This window comes from Impatiens glandulifera, chromosome 1 (assembly GCF_907164915.1).
Source record: "Impatiens glandulifera chromosome 1, dImpGla2.1, whole genome shotgun sequence".
Lineage (NCBI taxonomy): Eukaryota > Viridiplantae > Streptophyta > Magnoliopsida > Ericales > Balsaminaceae > Impatiens > Impatiens glandulifera.
Window position 1 is genome coordinate 125,985,850 of NC_061862.1, and position 24,065 is coordinate 126,009,914.

Here is a 24,065-nt window from a genome sequence, read left to right on the forward strand (position 1 = left end):
TTCCGGTTCTACCTCAGACTTGTCTGAAGGAGTTAGACTTACGTCTAACTTTCACTAATTAGACGACTCTTCTAATTATAATAACCATTAGACTGGCACGTCTAACTCTATTGAGTTAGACTGGCACGTCTAATTTCGGTTCTACCTCAGACTTGTCTAAAGGAGTTAGACTTACGTCTAACTTTCACTAATTAGACTATCCGTCTAATTATAATAACCATTAGACTGGCACGTCTAACTCCACTGAGTTAGACTGCCACGTCTAATTCCGGTTCTACCTCAGACTTGTCTGAAGGAGTTAGACTCACGTCTAACTTTCACCAATTAGACAACCCGTCTAATTATAATAATCATTAGACTGGAACGTCTAACTCCACTGAGTTAGACTGCCACGTCTAATTCCGGTTCTACCTTAGACTTGTCTAAAGGAGTTAGACTCACGTCTAACATTCACGAATTAGACTCACGTCTAATTCCGTGTATTCATTAGACTACCCGTCTAATTCTTTACGTCTATTAGACTTACACGTCTAACTCCGATGAGTTAGACTGTACGTCTAATTCTATTAGACCCACGTCTAATTCCGTGTATTCATTAGACCATCCGTCTAATTCTTTACACATCTATTAGACTTACACGTCTAACTCCGGTGAGTTAGATTGTACATCTAATTCTATTAGACTCACGTCTAATTCCTTTAGACTCTCGTCTAATTCATACGTCTATTAGACTGTCCGTCTAACTCCGATGAGTTAGACTGTGCGTCTAATTCTATTAGACTTGCGTCTAATTTTATGCGGAATGAAGATCAAAATCAGTCTAATGGCCCTAATTAGATCCAAGTCTAATAACATGTTATCTTAATACACCTGTATCAAAACTCATAAATTATTTCATCATCAAAATATTAGTGGGTAAATTATTTCAACACTTAGTCAAAATAATTTGACCCAACACAATTAATTTTCGTCCCACGAAGAATGCAATTTGCGTGGGTTGTAATATATATAAAGATTCTCACACATTCAGTCAGAATAATAACCTTTCATACTCATTCAAACCACATACAAACCATTCAGAAAAATATTTACCTAGAACCCTAAAAACCTAAAACCCTAAAACCTATCATACTCAGCATGCAAGAGGGGAAAAATAAAAACTCACCTAAATATGCAAGCGGTGAATGGTGAATGCTAATGCGGGGAAGCGTCTGGAGTTGCTTGGCCATCGTCGGGGAATGATGGGCGTTAGTAGCGGGGGAGAGAAGCAGGAGCGCAACGGTCGCCCAGGGGAGAAGAGGGAAAAAATATAAGAGAAAATGAGGGGGGGAAAGAAAAAGAAACGGAAATAAAGAATATATATTAAGGGTAAAATAGTCAATTTTTTTGTAAAAATATTAGTTTTGCAAATTGTTTTGGAGCTAGGTTATTTTTTAAATAAGACCCCTTTTCAGGATCATTTAATCAAATTTCCTCATATAAGAATATTTTAGAATTAATTTTGTTAGTTCGTGATTATTTAAAATTGTAAATTGGGAGGTTAAAATGAGTGTCTACACGTATATCCATTTCACTATATACTATACTATTGCATTTATTTCTTGGATTGGAGACCTTGTTGCGGAGATCTATTGGCTTTAAATGGGTCACCTGACCATAAAACCGATGTGTTAATTAGATTAAACAAAGAAGAAAAATGTTTAATTCCTTTAATTTTATGCTTAAAATAAACATATTTACTGAGATTCGAGAGGTCCTCTATTAAGTGCCCTAAAAAAAGAAAAAGAAAATTAAAATTAAAGAATTGCAACTTATTTTTGAATGAAAACAAAATATATTTGACCTTCTGTAACAAATTTATCAACAAAATTTATGTCGTTCAAAAAATTAATAAATTTTAATCTTGCTAATAAGGTTACTAAAATTTGGAAATTAATTTATGTAAAACTTTGAAAAACTATCATATTTTTTTCCATTTTACTAACTTTTGAACTCATTGATGTTTTTTTTGGTGTGTTTTTTATTTGGTTGTGTTCAAAAGATCATTTATCACATTTTTTATGTAATAAATATAAGTGTGTATGATAATCGGGCTACACTTAAAAATATTTGTTTTTTTTGGAAAACTATATTTAAAAATAGATTAAATTAAATTATTCAAATTTCATGTTATACACCCCTCTCAAATCTCGAGTGAGATAAGAAATCAAAACAAATTAAATTAAAATTTTTAAAATTTATCAATTTAAAATAATTTTAACTATAGAGTTTACAAATAATTTTTCTCACAAAACTAGGAAAATAAAATTTAGTGTGAAAACAATATTTTGAGATTTATTCGGTTCGTTATTTGGTTACATATGAGAAATAACATTGTATGTCCCACACATCCATCAAAATAGTCGGTATCTACTAATTAATTTTGACCAATTTTTATAACGATTTCACACTCAAATTTTTTAGATAATTTTAATCTTGCCCTACCGTGCTAATCTTAATGCAAAAAGTAAAAAGTAAATTTTATATAGACAATTGATCGTATATTATGGACACACACTAGTTTCGTAGTACATAGATACAAATATTCCGTTCATATAAGAAGAGTAATGAACACTGACCAATATATGAATAAAAACACTTAATACATGAATAAACAATGATAGTCAAACAAGGTATAAAAATCGTGTAAGAGCATTTGAGTAATAAATTTAATGGTGAAATAGTGTCATATACAAGGATATGGATTACCATGATTGTGTGAGCATTAATTAAAAATAAATAGTTTAATTATGTATAATCATGTAAAACATGGATGTAAAAAATATGTAAAGTGGATAACATGGTGAATGCTAAAAAAATCATGTGAAGTACGGATATTATACAAAATATATACATGAGTGCTAAAATATATATAAATTATGAGTCAACGTTCTAGCGACAGGTCTAATAACTCAGGTGAGCATACTTTCCAATCATACTAAGTATATCTAAAATGTGAAATCATACCAGGCATGGCTCAAAGCATTATGCGTGATTTAAAACATTAACATAGTTAAATAAATATAGAAAAATCAATACATAATGAAAAAAAAAATAGTTTTAGAATTTTTAGAACCCTAAAATACAAAAAAAAAAACAAAAAAAAAAATTTTAAAAAATGTGGCCAAACAAACCCTTATCAGAAAAAAAAAAAAAAAAAAAACAAATCTTTGTTTCATAAAAAAAACATTTTCTTAGTAGTTTCATTTTTAAGACATTTTAATTATTATTTAATCAGCAAAAAAAATAAAAAATGAAATAGAGAAAGATTCAAAAGAAGACAAACATACAAGATCTTAGCCCTTTGGGCTAGGAATATAGCTGGGGTGGTTTGAACCCGCTTAGGACCTGGGCCTGTAGACAAAAAAATGGGCTGCAGATGAACATGTCGGTCTGGGCTTAAATGTACGGGTCATAGGCATTATCCGTAGGCGAGTGGGTGTGGTTTGTAGGATCCTTCAAGTGAATAAATGGAAAGAATGGGTGTTCAATATTTGGTATAAACCGAATATCTGACCGAATTCGAATAATTCGAATTTTATTTTTTTTTGTTTTTAAATCGAATTCTAAACCCAGTCGAATTCAATTACGTTTTTTTATTTGGTTTTCGAGTTTGAGTTTTAACTCAAAACTAAACCGAAAACCGAATTCATTTTATATTATTTATTTAATTATATCATTTATAATTTATTATATATAATTATATATTAAATTAACATGGGCTCTTAATATATCCATAATATTCTTATCTAACCCAACTCCAATCCCTTATTCCTTTCTCCTCCCTCTAGCCATCCACATTCTTGTCTTCCTAATTTTTATAGTTATACCTCTTCTCTGACTCTAAGATTTTGTAAAACTCTTCATCTATCACACCAGTAATATATATTAATAGTCGTCGACAATTGTTTTACTTTCATCGTATCGTTCAACTGTCAAACATTGATGATCGGTAAGTCGTTCAAAATAGTTTGAGTAATTTAATTTTATTTATATAGTCGTAGACTTTTAGTAGATAAAAATCTCTCTAATTCAATTTTGAATTTAATTTGAATTCGAATAATTCAAATTCAAATTTCATTTGGTAATATAATTTTTTTTTAAAAAAGATGATTTCTGTTCAAATTAATCGATTTATTCGAATTCAAATTTGGTTCGGTTTTCGAATTAGTTTAAGAATTAAAAAGAACTACGTATAACCCGAATCGGGAAACTCAAACAACCCGAAAACTGAATCGATAAACACCTCTACCTCAACGTGAGAATAATTTCCGAAACTGTTAAGAGCCGTGAAATATAAAAAAAAAATATTTGAAAAAAAAAGTTAATTATTTTGATTAATTTTATTAAAAAACATAAAGTATAATTAATTTGTTAGTTTGATTCATCATTTGAAAGTTCTAAGTTGATTTGCTTCTCCAAATTACTTAAATTCAGTAGATTTATTTTGTTTTATAAAATTTAAACAGTTCAAATTATTTTTGGTTGTCATTTTTTTTACTAATTCTATTATTATTGCAATGATAGGCATTTAAAAATATATTTTTGCCAAGAAAGAAGATTAATATATATAATATATGTTTAGTTATTATTCTAGAATGTTTAACTTATAGATCATTATAAATGTATAATTCATATAATAATACATTTTGAGGCATGAATTGGGTCAGGTGGTATCAATGGAGATAAGCCCTAAGTATTGCTCCTCTAGTTAGTCCACACTCCACACGAACCCAATAAGAACATATTGTCTTCAAATGTTAGGATGAATGGACAACGGAGAAACAATCAAATTGCTTGATTGAAAAGATGAATGGTCATCCCGTACTCTATTTCATAATCTTTTTAAGTATTGTGTTCACTCTCTAAATAACTTTCAAGAGAGTTATTTTTTTTTATGTATTCTTTATATTCTGTCTATATTTATGTTCCGTTAACCGTCTTACAAAATATTTTGATACATCTATCATATAAATAGGTAGTAGAATATTTAAGTATATATGATCCAAAAATCCTAAATCTTTTCTTAATAAATCTTTTAATTATATATTATTTTATTTCATAAATAAATAATATATTCTCTAAAATCTTAACTCCATAATTAACAAATTTAATTTATATTATTTATTCCATATATAAATAATATTATATAAAATTTCAATTATATAATTAAATCCCTTTAATTATATATTATTTTATTTTATAAACATATAATATTATTTTTTATTAATAATAAAATTTAATATATATTAATAATCAATCATATTTTCTTTTGAACTAATCATCGTCAACTTTTATGGTGTGACTTTGTATGACCCAATTATAACATTTATATATTTTACTTTATTTGACAAACACTATAACTCTTAAAATAAGAATTATCTCTATTAATTGTCTTATTCAAATTAAGTCTTTGCAAATTAATTATTTTGTTTATAAAGAATAAATTCATATTAAATTCAAATATGAGTTATTGTAACCTCGAAAAATCCATTTGATTCCGTGGAAGCTCAATGTTCGAGAATTTAAATATCGATTTGCATGTCAGTAATCTTTTTTAAAAAAATTATTTTAAATAATTTCTGACAGTTTTTGAAATTAATTATGAAAATAATTAATTTGGGTTTAAATTAATAATATTTGGATTTGCGGTAATTAAATTATAATTGGATTTTTTAGAAATTTTTTGTTTAAATAATTTAAAATAATTAATTTAAAAGAATATTTATTTCAAATAGAGTCAGCAATTAATTTTCAAAAATAATTAAAAAGGCTTACGTACAAACGTATTTTTAGCTAGAGTTCCGTTTTAGTTCAAGTTTGGTGATATTCGGGAAAATGATTTCGTGCTTCATCCTCAGATCTCGTTTAAAACGGTCTCTCGTTATAAATTTGGATTTTAAAAATCGGTTGTACAATGTTTTATTATAACTCATTATTTTTCCGGTCCTAGACATGTCTAGGTTTCTACGTATTTAAATAATTATAAAAATAATTATTTAAATGCTGGCACCTGTTGATGATGATGACTAAGGAAAAAAATACATGAAGAACATTAGTTTAAAAGACATTAGGATTTAAAAATAAATCATAAACAAGCCTTTGTGAAAATATTTTTTTAGAAATATCCCAAAAATATTTTGAAATAATTTTCTAATTTTCGGTATTTTTAGATAATGGTTTGATGTTCCTAAATTATAAAAATAATTTTGGAATTTAGAAAGAGGATCTAAATAGGCCTTAGGACCGGTTTCCAAGGTTCTGGGTTCGTTTTATAGGTCGGGGACTAAAAAGCCCACGATCTTAGTCGGAGATCCGTCGGTCTGGGTTTAGGGTCCTCGGTCGCGGTGCGGAAATCCATTAGTCGTAATGCTAAGGCCTCTTAGTCTTTGGCTAGAACTCTCGATCAGATTCCATAATTCTCGGTCGGACGCCTCGGTTCTGGGTGGAAGTCATCGGTTATGGGTTCAGGAGTTCTTGGTCGGGAGTGAGACTCCTCGGTCCTAGGTCTGATTTCTCGGTCCAAGGTGGAAGTCATCGGTCATGAGTTCTGGAATTTGGGATTTCTCGGTTGGGTGCGAGACTCCTCAGTCATAGGTTTGACTTCTCAATCGGATGTAAAAATCATCGGTCGGACCACTCGGTCCTCTATGAAGAACATCGGTCAGATATATCGGTCCTCAAGAACATCAAAATTACAGATTTTGCAATTTTGATGGACGCTTAGATTCTTTAGTCCAAGGGCCTAGATAGCTTCACAAAGATTCCGAGAATATTTAGAACATCATTCTAAGGTATCAATCGACATGTGAGATCATCAATTCATTCAAAACAGTTTATGGCCAAAAATTAGGTTTTTAGTTTTAAAGTTGTTTCGAAGTGTAAGGAGCTTGTCAATACTTCCTTATACTTCATATACTTGATTAGTACCAAAACATGAATACTAGTTGTTCATTTGGACTAATTAAATAACTTTAAATTTTCATTTATTTTGAAATTTTTTATTTTTATTAAACATTGTCGTGATAGATCAAACATGATTCAAATAGTGTTCAACCTCATTAGAAATATGTTTGGAATCTTTTTAAGCTGATGTTCTTGAGGATTAACCCAAGAATATCAAACTCGGTTTATAGATTTTCAATTTTCAAATTTGGGTTTTTCTGTTTAAGGTTGATTGATTGATTTTAACTTATAAAGAAAGCTTGAAAATAATCATAAGATCGATTTTCAATCCTAAATCAAACAACCATACAATATACAAACTTGTGAAAATTGAAATATAAAAATTTTAAATTCAAACTAGAAGTATGAATTAAAGAGTGATTGAAAGCAAAACCAAGGATTGAAGAACAAGCTTTAAAACCTTATACATAATTTCGAAAAAATCAGCAAGCTTCAGCTTTAATGGCAGATTTTTTAATTTTTTTTATTTGAAGCTGGAGATTGGATCGATTGGTTTCAGAATTGTTAAGTTTGTTGATGGCTTCAAGTGGACTAAATCAGCCAAAATTAATTTATGATATTTTGGTTGTTCTCCATCCAACTTACTAAAATAAGCATGATTCATGCCTATAAATATAGGGGAAAAGTTCATAGTGGTAATGTGATCATTTAACATTTCTAATTAGCCGAAATGGTGAACTAACGGCGGAGTTCCATCATTGAAAAATATAAAATGGATGTTGTCCTTATCTGTCCGGCGTTTGCGATGAAGAAGACGACCGTAGACGAAATGATGTTGTTTTGGGCACTATTTTTGAACGTAGAGCGTTTCATCAAGGCACGGACGTTCCATCCGCGTTGGAGGAAATGTCATTGGAGCGGTCGTTTGATGACCCGCTGCTTCGTGAGCGCGTCTTCTTCTGTTGCAGTAGGCGACGCGGACAACTTATGGGCTTTGGATGACAATCCAATGTCCATCCGATGGTCGCGGTTTCCAATGTAACCATTCTTCCAAATTTCGGCAACACCGATTCCAAATTTAATATTTATTTTAAAACATTAAGGATTTGTTTGAAATTTATTTTTCTTTCACCCTTTTGGCTTAAATTTGATCTCTTTAAAATACACAAAATATTAAAATAAATATGACAAATTTTTTGTCAATCTATTTTTTTTATATATTTTTGGGTTAAATAAATATTTTTTGGGGATGAAATGGGTAAATGATTTCATCATGAATTATTTATTTTAATTCATTGATTTCTTAAAATTATTTTATGATAAAATGAGTACAATATTTAACCTAAATTATTTTATTTTCTTGCTTTGATTATTTTTTCTTAATTAATTAGATTTAATTATCACAATAATTAATTTAATTAATTGTTTTAATTAGTTTATGGCCTTCAGGTTAATTATTTTGATTTTATTTAATGGAAAATAAATCATAATAATTATTTTAATTTTATAAATTGGGTATATAGATTTTGTTGGGAAAAATTAAAAACAAAGTAAGGAAAAAAGTTAATTAAGTGAGAAGTAATTAACTTAGAAATAAACAAATGCTATGAAACATTAAACAACGGAATTCTAATGATGTTTAGAACGAAATTTTGATGATGTTTAATTGTGAATAAAGCTAAGTTGTCTATTGGTTTTGTGCAGGTGCATTAGACTATGCTAACTTAGACGTGGTCTAAGTAGGCTAATTAAACGAAGTTAGACATGGTAGTCTAACTCCATTAGACTTGGTCTAATAGAATGCGAAGTTAAACGTGGTATTCTAAGTCCATTAGACTTGGTCTAATGGAATGCAAAGTTAGACATTGTAGTCTAACTCCATTAGACTTGGTCTAATGGGATGCGAAGTTAGACAGGGTAGTCTAACTCTAATAGACTTGGTCTAATAGGATGCGTAGTTAGACGGGGTAGTCTAACTCCATTAGACTTGGTCTAATGGGATGCGTAGTTAGACGAGGACGTCTAACTCCATTAGAGTTGGTCTAATGGGATGCGTAGTTAGACGAGGACGGCTAACTCCATTAGACTTGGTCTAATGGGATGCGTAGTTAGACGAGGATGTATAACTCCATTAGACTTGGTCTAATGGGATGCGTAGTTAGACGAGGACGTCTAACTCCACTAGACTTAGTCTAATGGGACGCGCAGTTAGACGAGGACGTCTAACTCCATTAGACTTGATCTAATGGGATGCGCAGTTAGACGAGGACGTCTAATTCCCTTAGACTTGATCTAATGGAGCACGTCTATTGCCTTACTTCAGCAACTATCTGAACAAAGCATACGTCTAACCACGATTAACTAGCTGTCTGCTACTCCTGTTCCACTCAGTTCTGTGCAGTTTGACATGCCAGCTAATTATATCAAATGAACGAACGCCATGTACGCAAATGTCCTTCCAACGGTTTTTCCAATACAAGACAATTTCAGAAGGATATTCGACGCACTACCAGTTCAGTATGGCCACGATCCATTTTCTCAGAGTCTGCTGATTTCTGATATTATGAGAGGCCTTCCAACGGACACTTGTCACGTGTCCATGCAGAAGATTCGACCGTTGGTGTCCTTCTACTACAAATAGATGCTCAAGGACAACGGACAAATCACCTAACTGGATTTTATTGCTCACTTGCTTACAACCGTGCTAGTTCACTAAATTCATAAGATTACTCTTGCTCTTACTGATTTCTTACATTCTTCAAGTTCAAGAGAGAAAAAATCAATTACTGTCTATCTTTGAGAATATTGTAAGTTGAATAGAGGTTGTTTTGTTCAACAGAGAGTTAACTAGTTTAGTAAATTGTATTTCATTCAAAATATTTAGTAGATATCTTTCCGGTTGTAGAAGAAGGGGTGACGTATGAGGGTTTTCTACGAACATCCATAAACAACTCCTTGTGTTCTTTACTTTCTGTCATTCATCTTCCGTTGGTTCAAAGCTTTAAAACCGACGAACACTTTCGCACTTGAAACCGTTTCAAGAGTTCGAAAAATTTGTGAAGAATAGAAACAGATATTAATCCCTCATAGGATTATTATCGAATCGTTTATCGTAAGTTGTTCACAATAGTCAAACCCTAGTCTCTATTGTTAACAACGATTCTATCAAATTTGTAGTGATTACAGTTACATATGAGAAATTAATTATTAATAAAAAAAGATAACGTACAATAATGCATTTATTGAGAATTCCTACGAATTATCTCCATTAATTGTCTTATTCAAATTTAGTCATTACAAATTAATATTTTTTTATAAGGAATAAATTCTTATTAAATTCAAATATGAGTTACATATGAAAAATTAATTATTAATAATATAAGATAAGTCTAAAACATCAAAATCAATAATTGATAATGTAAATATCAAATTGCATAAACAATTTACAAAAATAAAACTTTTAATATAAAAGATATAACGATAATGTGATTTATTGTGGATTCCTCCAAAGACGATTACATTTAAGTTCTTGAATGGTAACTATTGAAGTATAGAAAGTTGGACGAATCAATGAAACAGTGTTAGCAAAATCTCTACCAAAAAGAAAAATATGATGTCTAGAGGTGAACTGATGTCTAGGGATGAACTGATGTCTAAGGATAATCTTCGTTGATCATACAAGAAGAGCCCTAAACCTAAAACCCTTGATTCTAAACCCTAAACCTTCAATTTTAGAGGTGAGACAATAGATTGTTTTAATTAGTCGTAAAAAAAAAAGTGAAAAATTAATTAGTAGGAGAGAGAGAAAATAATTAATAAAAGTGACGAAAGATAAATTAATTAATTAATGAGAATAGTGAGAGAAATTAATTAATAACACGAGGATCTAATATTTGCTAACTTTTGCGGCACCCTATCATATAAGTTAAGTTAAAGAGTAATGATAGGGACGCTGGGCCGCTAAAGTCCGCAAATATTGGATATTCGGTTTAATGACAGAATATTATTTCCTCTTTTTTTGTTAATTAATTTCTCTCACTTTCCTCATTAATTAATTAATTTTTCTCATTATCCTCATAAATTAATTAATATAGGGCTTAGAATTTAGGAATTAGGGTTTAGGATTTAGGAATTAGGGTTTAAGGTTTAATTAAAAATAAAATCTCAGTTTAAATATTTACTAATTAATTAATTTTTTTTCTTGCTTCTCACTTAAATCATAAACCATATATCCAAACTCTAAACCTAAAACCCTAGATCCTAAACCTTCAATATAGATGGGAGACAATAGATTATTTTAATTAGTCGTAAAAAAATTAATTAGTAGGAGAGAGAGAAAATAATTAATAAAAGTGACATAAATTGATTAATTAATGAGAATAATGAGATAAATAAATTAATAACACAAGGAAAGAGAATAATCTATGATTAAACAGAATATCCAATATTCGCGTTGACCCAGATTTGCGTCCCTATCATATAAGTTAAAGAGTAATGACGGTGACCCAGATTTGCGTCCCCTATCATATAAGTTAAAAGAGTAATGATAGGGGACGCGAATCTGGGCCACGAATATTGGATATTCGGTTTAATGACAGAATATTTTTTCGTTTTTTTGTTAATTAATTTCTCTTACTTTCCTCGTTAATTAATTAATTAATTTCTCTCACTATCCTCATTAATTAATTAATTTATCTCAATATCTTTCATTAATTATTTTCTCTCTCTCACTAATTAATTATTTTCTCTCTTCTACTAATTAATTTATCTCTTTTACTAATTTTATGGTTTTAAGGTTTAGGAGTTTAAGATTTAGAATTTAAAGTTTAAGATGTAAGATTAGGGTCAAAAAAAATAATTAAAAATAAAATCTCAGTTTATTTCATCTTTTTTGTTATTTAATTTCTCTCACATTTCTCATTAATTAATTAATTTCTCTTACTCTCCTCATTAATTAATTAATTTATCTCGGTCTTTTTCATTAATTATTTTTCTCTGTCACTAAATAATTATCTCTTTTTTAATTAATTAATTTATTTGAGTCTCTTTCATTAATTATTTTCTCTCTCCCACTAATTAATTTATCTCTTTTACTAATTTATCTCTTTTTCTATTTAGAGTTTAAGGTGTAGGAGTTTAGGATTCTCTTTTACTAATTTATCTCTTTTCTATTTAGGGTTTAAGGTTTAGGGGTTTAGGATTTAGGATTGAAGATGTAATGTTAGGGTTGAAAAAAATAATTAAAAATAAAATATCAGTTTAAATATTTACTAATTAATTAATTTCTTTTTCTTTCTTCTAACTTAAACCCTAAACCATATACCCAAACTTTAAACCCTAAACCTATCTGCTTTTATACCCGGTAGGTCTATATCGCATAACATCCTTCTAATGCAGAATCTTCTAAAGGGTTATGGGAAAAGGAAGATCTCACCTCGAGTTGCGTTTAAAATCGACATTCGTTAGGCTTTTGATTCCTTTAAATGGGGAACTATACATGATTTTCTTGTCGTTGTTGGTTTTCCTAGAATCTTTATTGAATGGATTATGTAATGCGTCTCTACCTCCCGTTTTGTAGTTTGTGTTAATGGTGTTCACGGGTGTATTTTAAGGGCGAAAATGGTGTGAGACAAGGCGATCCTCTCTCTTCTTACATCTTCGTATTGATCATGGAGGTTTTTAAGAGTGTCTTAACGACATTCCGAAAGAATCGCCATTACACTTTCCACCCATTCTGCGAAGAGGAGAAGATCACTCATTTATGTTTCACAGACGACTTATTCTTACTCGCTCATGCTGATGTTGAAACCATTAATACTATAAAAGATGCGCTTAACTTCTTTTCTAATGTTACAGGTTTATCAATTAATGTTGATAAAAGTTTAGCGTTCTATGGCAATGTTGATGATGAGACAAAGGCTAGGATACAAGACATTATGGGCATCCCCGAGGGTTCGTTTCTGGTACGTTATTTGGGTATTTCGCTCACAACAAGACAGATTCAAATTGTTCATTGTAGGCCCCTCATTGAAAAAGTTAAAAACGTCGTTATGGGGTGGGCAGCCAAGAAACTTTCATACGCGGGTAGAATTGAGTTGGTTGGAAGCGTGGTCATGGGATTAATCGGATACTGGTCTCAGCAAATTGTGTTACAGAAGAAAGTTATGAAAGAGCTCGATACTATCATGCGTAACTTTATTTGGGGCAGCCAAGGTCATGGAGGCAAGAAAGTCAAGTGGATCGATGTTTGCAAACCGAAAGACGAAGGTGGTATTGGACTGAGGAGCTGTGTTGAGTGGAATCGGGATGTTACCTACAAACATCTTTGGGCATTACAAACAAAACAAGATTCTTTATGGGTCAAGTGGGTGCACTCTCAGTTCTTGAAGCGCTAATTAAACATATGGACTTGTAGAATCACAGATGACATGACTTGGTCTTTGATGAAAATTTTGAAACTGAAAAACAGCATTGGTTTGATCTTTGATATTCGTATTGGGGATGGGTGTGGTACTCTCTTTTGGCACGACCCTTGGTTTGAAAACCAGTCGTTGATCAATAAAGAGGAATTCCGAGGATTGAGAATAAGAAGGGATTGTGCGGCTGCCATGATTTGTGATATTGATGATGGGCATTGGGTTTCAATTATTAGACGGGTTCCGGAAGGAAGACGAGTATTAGACTATTTGAGTACAATTCGTCTAAGTGATAGGGTTGATGTTCACTCTTGGGCAGCGGAGGAAGAAGATAAATTGAAGTCGAGAATGGTTTGGAATGTTATTAGAGAAAAAGGTCAAATTGTCGATTGGGCTGCTTTCGTTTGGTCTTTAAAGGTCATTCCGAGGCATCGTTTCATCCTCTAGTTGGCTTTACGTGGTAGGCTTAACACCCGGGATCGGATTCTTGCCTACATGGACATCCCGGATGCTAATTGTTTGCTTTGTGATGGGAATACGGAGTCTATTTACCACTTGTTTGGGAGTTGCTCGTTTGTTAAGTCCCTTTGGAGTAAGTTCACGTTGGCTTTGGGCTTTGTTCAATTACCGGGTTCATGGGATGAGATCATTGTCGTTGCCCGCATCAAGGCTAAAGGTAATAGATTTCTAGCCAATGTCTTCAAATGTGGTTTTGCTGCCATTGTTTATCATGTATGGGTCGAGAGAAACGCAAGAGTATTTGGCAGAATTCGACGAAGTATTGATCAAACTTGGAATGATATTGCTTTTGATTGCGGTGCATATATAAGAACATGGAGAAGGGTTCCCAAGAGTGAAAGGGCGTGGAACATTTGTCGGGATTGGAAAGTTGCTTATGAAGAAATCACGTCTTTTGAAAGCTATAAAGGGAGATAGAATTTATTGTATTTTGGTTTGTAATTCATATGTTTTGTTGTCACTTTGAATGCTTGTTTGTTTGTTTCCTTTTGTTTGTGTATGTTTAACTTTCTAGGTTTGTTGGAAAGTTAAGCGAAACTATATACGTTTTTTCACGTTTTGGGATTTTTAATAAAATGACAATAAGTCGTTTTCCCAAAAAAAAACATAAACCTAAAACCCTAGATTCTAAACCCTAAACCTTCAATATACTTTAGAGCTGAGACAATAGATTATTTTAATTAGTCGTAAAAAAGATAGTAGGAGAGAGAGAAAATAATTAATAAAAGTGGCGAAAGATAAATTGATTAATTAATGAGAATAATTAGAGAAATTAATTAATAACACGAGGAAAGAGAATAATCTATGATTAAATAGAATATCCAATATTCGCAGTCTTTCGCGGCACCAGATTCGCGTCTTATCGAATCTGGGGGCGCGAAAGTCCGCGAATATTGGATAGGGGATATAAGGGAGTGATAGAGAGAGGGAATTTGGTGAGGGAATCACTTGACATCAATTTTTTCAGATTATGACAAGTTATTCCCTCACCAAATTCCCTCACCTAATCATTTCTCTATTGGATACACCAAATTCCATCACCTAATCATTTCTCTATTGGATATTCGATTTAATGACATAATATTCTTTCGTTTTTTTTATTAATTAATTTCTCACACTTTCCACATTAATTAATTAATTTCTCTCACTCTCCTTATTAATTAATTAATTTATCTCAGTCTTTTTCATTAATTATTTTCTCTCTCACTATTTAATTATTTTTTTTACGACTAATTAATTATTTTCTCTTACCCACTAATTAATTTATCTTTTTTATTAATCTTTTTTACTAATTTATCTTGGGCTTATGGAGTTTAAGATTTAGAATGTAAAGTTGATTAGGGTTGGAAAAAAATAATTAAAAATAAAATCTCAGTTTAAATATTTAAAAATTAATTAATTTCTTTTTCTTTCTTCCAACTTAAACCCTAATCCATATACCCAAATTCTAAACCTAAAACCCTAGATCCTAAACCCTAAATATTCAATATATACTTTAGAGAGGTTTAGAGAGGTGAGACAATAGATTATTTTTATTAGTAGTAAAAAAATAGAAAAAAATTAATTAGTAGATATTCAATATATACTTTAGAGAGGTTTAGAGAGGTGAGACAATAGATTATTTTTATTAGTAGTAAAAAAATAGAAAAAAATTAATTAGTAGAAGAACGAGAAAATAATTAATAAAAGTGACGAAATATAAATAAATTAATTAATGAGAATAGTGAGAGAAATTAATTAATAACACGGCATCCAATATTCGTGGACTTTCGCAGCCCCTATCATATAAGTTAAGTTAAAGAATAATGATAGGGGACTGGGTCACGTATATTGGATATTCGGTTTAATTACAGAATATTTTTTCCTCTTTTTTTGTTAATTAATTTCTCTCACTTTCCTTATTAATTAATTAATTTCTCCCATCCTCCCAATTCATTAATTAATTTATTAATTTATCTCAGTTATTTTAATTAATTATTTTCTCTCTCACTATTTAATTATATTTTTTTTATGACTAAATAATTATTTTCCCTCCCCCAGTATTCAATTTAAATATTTAAAAATTAATTAAGAGAAATGATTAGGAAGAGAATTTGAGGGAGGGAATGATGGGGCAAAATTTGATTAGCCAAAAAAAATAACAAAATTTCTCTCTTTTCTCTCTCCTCACCTTTTATTTTTTTTCCAACCTATGATATAGTGACACATCATTTTCTCTCATTCCCTCCCTCAAATTTTCTCCCTCCATCACTATTAATTAATTAATTTCTTTTTTTTTTCTTCCAAACTCTAGATTTTAAACCCTAAACCTTCAATCTACTTTTTTAGGAAATAATATAATTTAGAGGTGAGAAAATAGATTATTTTAATTAGTAAGAGAGAGAAAAAATAATTAATAAAAGTGACGAAAGATAATTTAATTAATTAATGAGAATAGTGAGAGAAATTAATTAATAATACGGGATCCAATATTCGCGGACTTTCGCGGCACCCTATCATATAAGTTAAGTTAAATAATTAGTGAGAATAATGAAAGAAATTAATTAATAACACGGGATCCAATATTCGTGGAACTTTCGCGGCCTCCCTATCATATAAGTTAAGTTAAAGAATAATGATATGGGACGTTGGGCCTAAAGTCCGCGAATATTGGATATTCGGTTTAATAACATAATATTCTTTAGAGATGAGAAAATATATTATTTTAATTAGTAGGAGAGAGAAAAAATAATTAATAAAAGTGACGAAAGATAATTTAATTAATTAATGAGAATAGTGAGAGAAATTAATTAATAATACGGGATCCAATATTCGCGGACTTTCGCGGCACCCTATCATACTATCATATAAGTTAAGTTAAATAATTAATGAGAATAATGAAAGAAATTAATTAATAACACGGGATCCAATATTCGTGGAACTTTCGCGGCCTCCCTGTCATATAAGTTAAGTTAAAGAATAATGATATGGGACGCTGGGCCTAAAGTCCGCGAATATTGGATATTCGGTTTAATAACAGAATATTCTTTTCTCTTTTTTTCTGTTAATTAATTTCTCTCACTTTCCTTATTAATTAATTAATTTCTCCCACTCTCCTCATTATTTAATTAATTTATTTTAGTATATTTCATTATGTTTTCTCTCTCACTAATTAATTATCTTTTTTTTTTTTACGATTAATTAATTATTTTCTCTCTCCCAATAATTAATTAATTTTTTTTTACTAATTTATCTCTTTTATGTTTAAGGTTTAGGACTTTAGGATTTAAGATTTATAAATTAAGATGTAAGATTAGGATTGTAAAAAAATAATTAAAAATAAAATCTCAGTTTAAATATTTTCTAATTAATTAATTTCTTTTTCTTTTTTCCAACTTAAACTCTAAACAATATACCCAAACTAACGCTAAACCTAAAACCTTGATTCTAAACCCTAAACCTTCAATATATTTTATATATTTTAGAGATGAGACAATAGATTATTTTCAATTAGTCGTAAAAAAAAGAGAAAAATTAATTAGTAGGAGAGAGAAAAAATAATTAATAAAAGTGACGAAAATAAATTGATTAATTAATGAGAATAGTGAGAGAAATTAATTAATAACACGAGAAAAGAGAATATTCTATGATTAAACAAAATATTCAATATTCGCGGACTTTTGCGGCCCAGATTCGCGTTAGTATCATATAAGTTAAATTATAAGAAATTATATGAGTAATGATATAGGACGCGAATCTGGGGCCGCGAAAGTCCGCGAATATTGAATATTCGGTTTAATGACAAAATATTTTTTCTTCTTTTTTGTTAATGAATTTATCTCACTTTCCTCATTAATAATTAATTTCTCCCACTCTCCTCATTAATTAATTAATTAATTTATCTCATTCTCTTTCATTAATTATTTTCTCTCTTACTAATTAATTATTTCTCTTTTAATTAATTAATTTATCTCATTCTCTTTCATTAATTATTTTCTCTCTCTAAATAATTATTCTTTTACTAATTTATCTTTTTTCTTTTTTCTATTTTATATTTAGGATATAAGGTTTAGGGGTTAGAATCTCAGTTTAAATATATACTAATTAATTAATTTCTTTTTCTTTCTTCCAACTTATAAACCCTAAACCATTTACCCAAACTTTAAACCATAAACCTAAAACCCTAGATCCTACACCAAACATCAATATAATTTAGAGGTGAGACAATTGATTATTTTAATTAGTCGTAAAAAAAGAGAAAAATTAATTAGTAGGAGAGAGAGAAAATAATTAATAAAAGATAAAAAACATTAATTAATTAATTAGAATAGTGAGAAAAATTATTTAATAAACGAGAAAAGAGAATATTCTATGATTAAACAGAATATCGAATCGGAACCATTTCCTGTCCTACCCACATTTCAAACAATTTTTCCCAAACTACCCACCTTTTCATTCACATTCCCAAACAACTCACTTTTCTCTCTCTAAATCATTAATCAACCCATTAATTAACTCACTCTCTATCTTAACCCACTAATTAACTCCCTCTCTCTCTAAACCCATTAATTAACTCATCTATCTCTTTCAACTATTAATTAATATCATCACTTTTAAATTATTAATTAATTCAATTAAAATATATTATATAAATATTAAAATAAAATAACACATATGTTTTATTTTTATTTAAATCTATAAATATAATATATAGTTCAAATTAAATACACTAAATTAAATAATTTAAATAGCTATTATAAATTAAAATAAAATAGAATACATTACATAAACGGTAACTTGAAATAAAATATATTACATAAAAATTAAAATAAAATACATTACATCACAATAAAATACATAACATAAACATTACAATAAAATAAAATACATAAACGTTCAATATACAATAAAATGCATATTTTATCTTTATAATTCAATTTTATGATATCTACTCCATTTTCCACAAAAGCAAAAACCTCTATATAAATCCACATTATGTTTGTTACCACCCTTCCAATATCCATTTATGGTTCTGTATTGTGCAGTAACGATTTCGAAGACTCCTCTTTGTTCATTGTATGAAATAATCTTGTGTGATGATGTTTTTTTCTCAACAGTTTCAAATAATTCTCTTCACCTTTGACAATAAGTTTGACCATTTTGAAGGTCATTAAACGTCATAGTTTCAAATATAAAAAAAATGAATTATAAAGATAAAATATGCATTTTATTATATATTAAACGTGATTAATATTTATTATGTATTTTATTTTATTGTTTATGTAATATATTTTATTTCAAGTTCCCGTTTATGTAATGTATTATATTTAATTTTAATTTATAATAGCTATTTAAATTATTTAATTTAGTGTATTTAATTTGAACTATATATATTATATTTATAGATTTAAATAAAAATAAAACATATGTGTTATTTTATTTTAATATTTATATAATATATTTCAATTGAATTAATTAATAGTTTAAAAGTGAGGATATTAATTAATGGGTTTAGAGAGAGTGAGTTAATTAGTAGGTTAAGATAGAGAGTAAGTTAATTAGTAGGTTAAGATAGAGAGTGAGTTAATTAATGGGTTGATTAATGATTTAGAGAGAGAAATGTGGGTAGTTTGGGAATGTGAATGAAAATGTGGGTAGTTTGGGAAAAATTATTTGAAAGGTGGGTAGGACAGAAAATGGTTCATCGAATCGCGGCCCAAATTCGCGTCCCATGTCATATAAGTTAAGTTCAATACTCTTAAAAATAATGATAGGGGACGCATACTGTTAAAGAGTAATGATAGGGGACGCGAATCTAGGGTCGTGAAAGTTCGCGAATATTGGATATTCGGTATAATAACAGAATATTCTTTCCTCTCTTTTTATTAATTAATTTCTCTCACTTTACTCATTAATTAATTAATTTCTCCCACTCTCCTCATTAATTAATTAATTTATCTCAGTCACTTTCATTAATTATTTTCTCTTTAATTATCTCATTTTTTATGACTAATTAATTATTTTCTCTCTCCCACTAATTAATTTATCTCTTTTACTAATTTATCATTAATTAATTAATTAATTTATCTCAGTCACTTTCATTAATTATTTTCTCTTTAATTATCTCATTTTTTATGACTAATTAATTATTTCCTCTCTCCCACTAATTAATTTATCTCTTTTACTAATTTATCTAGGGTTTAAGGTTTAAAATGTAAAATTAGGTTTCGAAAAAAATAATTAAAAATAAAATCTTAGTTTAAATATTTACTAATTAATTAAGAAAAATGATTGAGTAGGGAATTTGAGGAAGTAATGGAATGATGTGCACAATTTGATTAGCCAAAAAATAACAAAATTTCTCTTTTTTCATCCTCCTCACCTTTTATCTTTTTTCCAACTAGTGATGTAGTGACACATCATTCCCTCCCCATTCCATCCCTCAAATTTCCTCCCTATCACTCCTCATTAATTAATCTCTTTTTCTTTCTTCCAACTTAAACCCTAAACCTAAAATATAACAAAATTTCTCTCTCCTCACTTTTTATCTTTTTCCAAAACCAGTGATGTAGTGACATCATTCCCTCCCATTTCCTCCCTCAAATTTTTTCCCACTATCACTCCTCATTAATTAATTTCTTTTTCTTTCTTCCAACTTAAATCATAAACCTAAAACATTAGATTCTAAACCCTAAACCTTCAATATATTTTAGAGATGAGACAATAGATTATTTTAATTAGTCGTAAAAAGAAAAAGAAAAATTAATTAGTAGGAGAGAGAGAAAATAAAAGAAAAAGAAAAATTAATTAGTAGGAGAGAGAGAAAATAATTAATAAAAGTGACGAAAGAAAAATTAATTAATTAATCAGAATAGTGAGAGAAATTAATTAATAACACGAGGATCCAATATTCGCGGACTTTCGCGGCCCTCTAGCATATAAGTTAAGTTAAAGAATAATGATAGGGGACACTATGCCCAGTCTCCTCATTACTTAATTTTTCCCAGTCTCCTAATTAATTAATTTATCTCAGTCTATTTCATTAATTATTTTCCCTATATCACTAATTAATTATCTCTTTTTTTACTACTAATTAATTATTTTCTCTCTCCCACTAATTAATTTATCTCTTTTCTATTTACGGTTTAAGGTTTAGGGGTTTAGGATTTAGGGTTTAAGGTTTAAAATGTAAGATTAGGATTGAAAAAAAAATAATCAAAAATAAAATCTCAGTTTTAATATATACTAATTAATTAATTTCTTTTTCTTTCTTCTAACTTAAACCCTAAACCATATACCCTAGATCCTAAAACCTATACATTCAGTAGAGGAGGTAACCCATTTATGCTTTGCTCACGATTTGTTCATTCTAGCGCACGCATACATTGATTCCATTAAAACTATTAGGGTTGCACTAACGTTCTTTTTAGAGGTTACATGTTTAACTATTAATGAAAGCAAACATGTGGCATTTTATGGAGGCGTAAATGACAAAACGAAGCAGGACATCTTTAACATTATGAGCATCAAGGAAGGAAGTTTTCCCATAAGGTACTTAGGAATTACGTTAACCGCGAAGCAGATCGAGATCTCACATTGCATGTCGCTGATTGAAAAGGTAAAAAACACAATATCTGGTTTGGCAGCGAAAAAACTTTCTTATGCAGGGAGGACCGAACTTATCAAAACAATGGTCATGTGCATAGTTGGCTACTAGGCGTAGCAAATGGTCATTCTGAAGAAGGTAATGAAGGAGTTCGATACATTGATGAGGAACTTTATTTGGGGCAGTAGCGGAAGAGGAGGAAAAAAAGTCAAATTGACCACTCTCTGCAAACCGAAGGATGAGGGAGGCATCAGCTTGAAGAACTGTATCGAGTGGAACAAGGCTCTCACCTTCAAGCATCTATGGGCTTTAAAGCCCATTCAGAAGTCACTATGGATCAAATAAGTGCATACGAGGTTTATGAAATACGAAACCTGCATCTGGACCTGCAAAATTCATTAAGGTATGAGCTGGTCTCTAAAAAAGATTCTTAAACTAAGAAGCGATATTCCAGATCTTTATGACATCCGGCTAAGGGACGGGAAATGCACTTTATTCTGGCACGTCCCCTGGTTCGAAAACCAGCCTATCATCCATAAGGAGGAGTTTCAAAATACTCGCATCAGAAGGGACTACACAGAAGCGAAAATTAAAGACATTAAAGACGGAAATTGGGACTCACTCCTGAGAAGAAATCCAGAAGGACAGAGGATACTTGATCATATATGTAACATACAACTACACGACAGACCGGATATTCATGAATAGAAAGCTGAGGACAATGGGAAGCTGGTATCGAAGAAAATATGGGAGGTAACCCGGTAAAAAGCACAGAAAGTAGAATGGGCTCCTCTTGTATAGTCAACGAAGATTATCCATAGACACCAGTTCATCCTATGGCTCACCTTCTGGGAAAGACTCAACACTCGTGATCGTATCAGCAAGTATATGAGCATCCCGGACACAAACTGTCTTCTATGTAGAGGAAATGAAGAAACCATAGATCACCTATTCGGGAGCTACTATATTGCTTCAGAGCTTTATGACAGATTCTACAAAATCCTAGAGCTAATCAGTTTCCCGAGTGAATGGAATGAAATCAAATATGCAACACTACTCAAAGCCAAGAGAAATAGATTTGCAACAAGCGTGTTCAAGTGCAGCTTTGGAGCAGTGGTGTATAACATTTGCAAGAGCGAAATGCAAGGGTATATGACAGAACCCGCGAGAGAGTTAAAGAGTGATATAAAGATATTGTATCGGATTGCAGCGCCCTCGCGGGAACGTGGACAAGAATTCCAAGCACGGAGCAGAACTGTAATATCTGTAGGAATTGGAATTTACCGTTTTTTAATTCACTAGAATTGAAAACATTGTAATCAGATAATTCATTTACGTTTTAGCTTTTTAGTTTTTACTTAGAATGTTACGACTTCAAAATCATTTTAGGCCTTTCTAGAATGATCTCATAAACTCGTGGTTTTGTTTCCCATTTTTTGGATTTTTTAGTGAAATGACGTTAAGTCGTTTTTCCCCCCAAAAAAAACCTAAACATTCAATATACTTTAGAGGTGAGACAGTAAAAAAAGAGAAAAATTAATTAGTAGGAGAGAGAAAAAATAATTAATAAAAGTGACGAAAGATAAATTGATTAATTAATGAGAATAATGAGAGAAATTAATTAATAACATGATGAAATAGAATATTCTATGATTAAATATGATTAAACAGAATATCCAAAATACGCGGACTTTCGCAGCCCCTGTCATATAAGTGAAAGAGTAATGATAGGGGATGCAAATCTGGGCTACGAAAGTCCGTGAATATTGGATATTCGGTTTAATGACAGAATATTCTTTCATTTTTTTGTTAATTAATTTCTCTCACTTTCCTCATTAATTAATTAATTCCTCCCACTCTCCTCATTAATTAATTAATTTATCTCAGTCTATTTCATTAATTATTTTCTGTCTCATTGATTAATGTGGAGTGATAGGGAGAGGGAATTTGGGGAGGGATTGGGAGAGAGAATAACTTGGCATCACCCTCATTGGAAAAATGGAAAAGTGGGAGGAAAGAGAGAAGAGATCTAATTTTTTTGATTTTTTAAGTTCAGATTATACCACAGTTTAAATATATACTAATTATTAAAATATAAAATTAGGGTTGAAAAAAATAATTAAAAATAAAACTCAGTTTAAATATATACTAATTAATTAATTTCTTTTTCTTTCTTCCAACTTAAACACTAAACCATATACCCAAACTCCCGGGATCGGATTCTTGCCTACATGGACATTCCGAATGCTAATTGTTTGCTTTGTGATGGGAATACGAAGTCTATTCACCACTTGTTTGGGAGCTGCCCGTTTGTTAAGTCTCTTTGGAGTAAGTTCACGTTGGATTTGGGCTTTGTTCATATACCGGGTTCATGGGATGAGATCATTTTTGCTGCCCGCATCAACGCTAAAGGTAATAGATTTCCAGCCAATGTCTTCAAATTTGGTTTTGCTGCAATTGTTTATCATGTATGGGACGAGAGAAACGCAAGAGTATTTGGGAGAGTTCGTCGCGACGTTGAGCATGTATGGAGGGATATCGTGTTTGATTGCGGTGCGCTAATCGGTACGTGGAGGCGGGTTCCCAAAGGTGAGCGTGAA

At 30.3% G+C, this 24,065-nt stretch overlaps 1 protein-coding gene across 1 annotated transcript; it reads left to right on the top strand.

The window, feature by feature from the left end:
- Window positions 1-13,856: 13,856 nt before the first annotated feature.
- Window positions 13,857-14,297, top strand: LOC124942552. Its single transcript, XM_047483082.1, has one exon. It carries the CDS (start codon window positions 13,857-13,859, stop codon window positions 14,295-14,297), a length of 441 nt encoding a protein of 146 aa, XP_047339038.1.
- Window positions 14,298-24,065: the final 9,768 nt, after the last annotated feature.

Excerpts from the sequence above, each read along its gene's own strand:
- LOC124942552 (XM_047483082.1), top strand. The coding sequence starts at position 13,857 with ATGGACATCCCGGATGCTAATTGTTTGCTTTGTGATGGGAATACGGAG.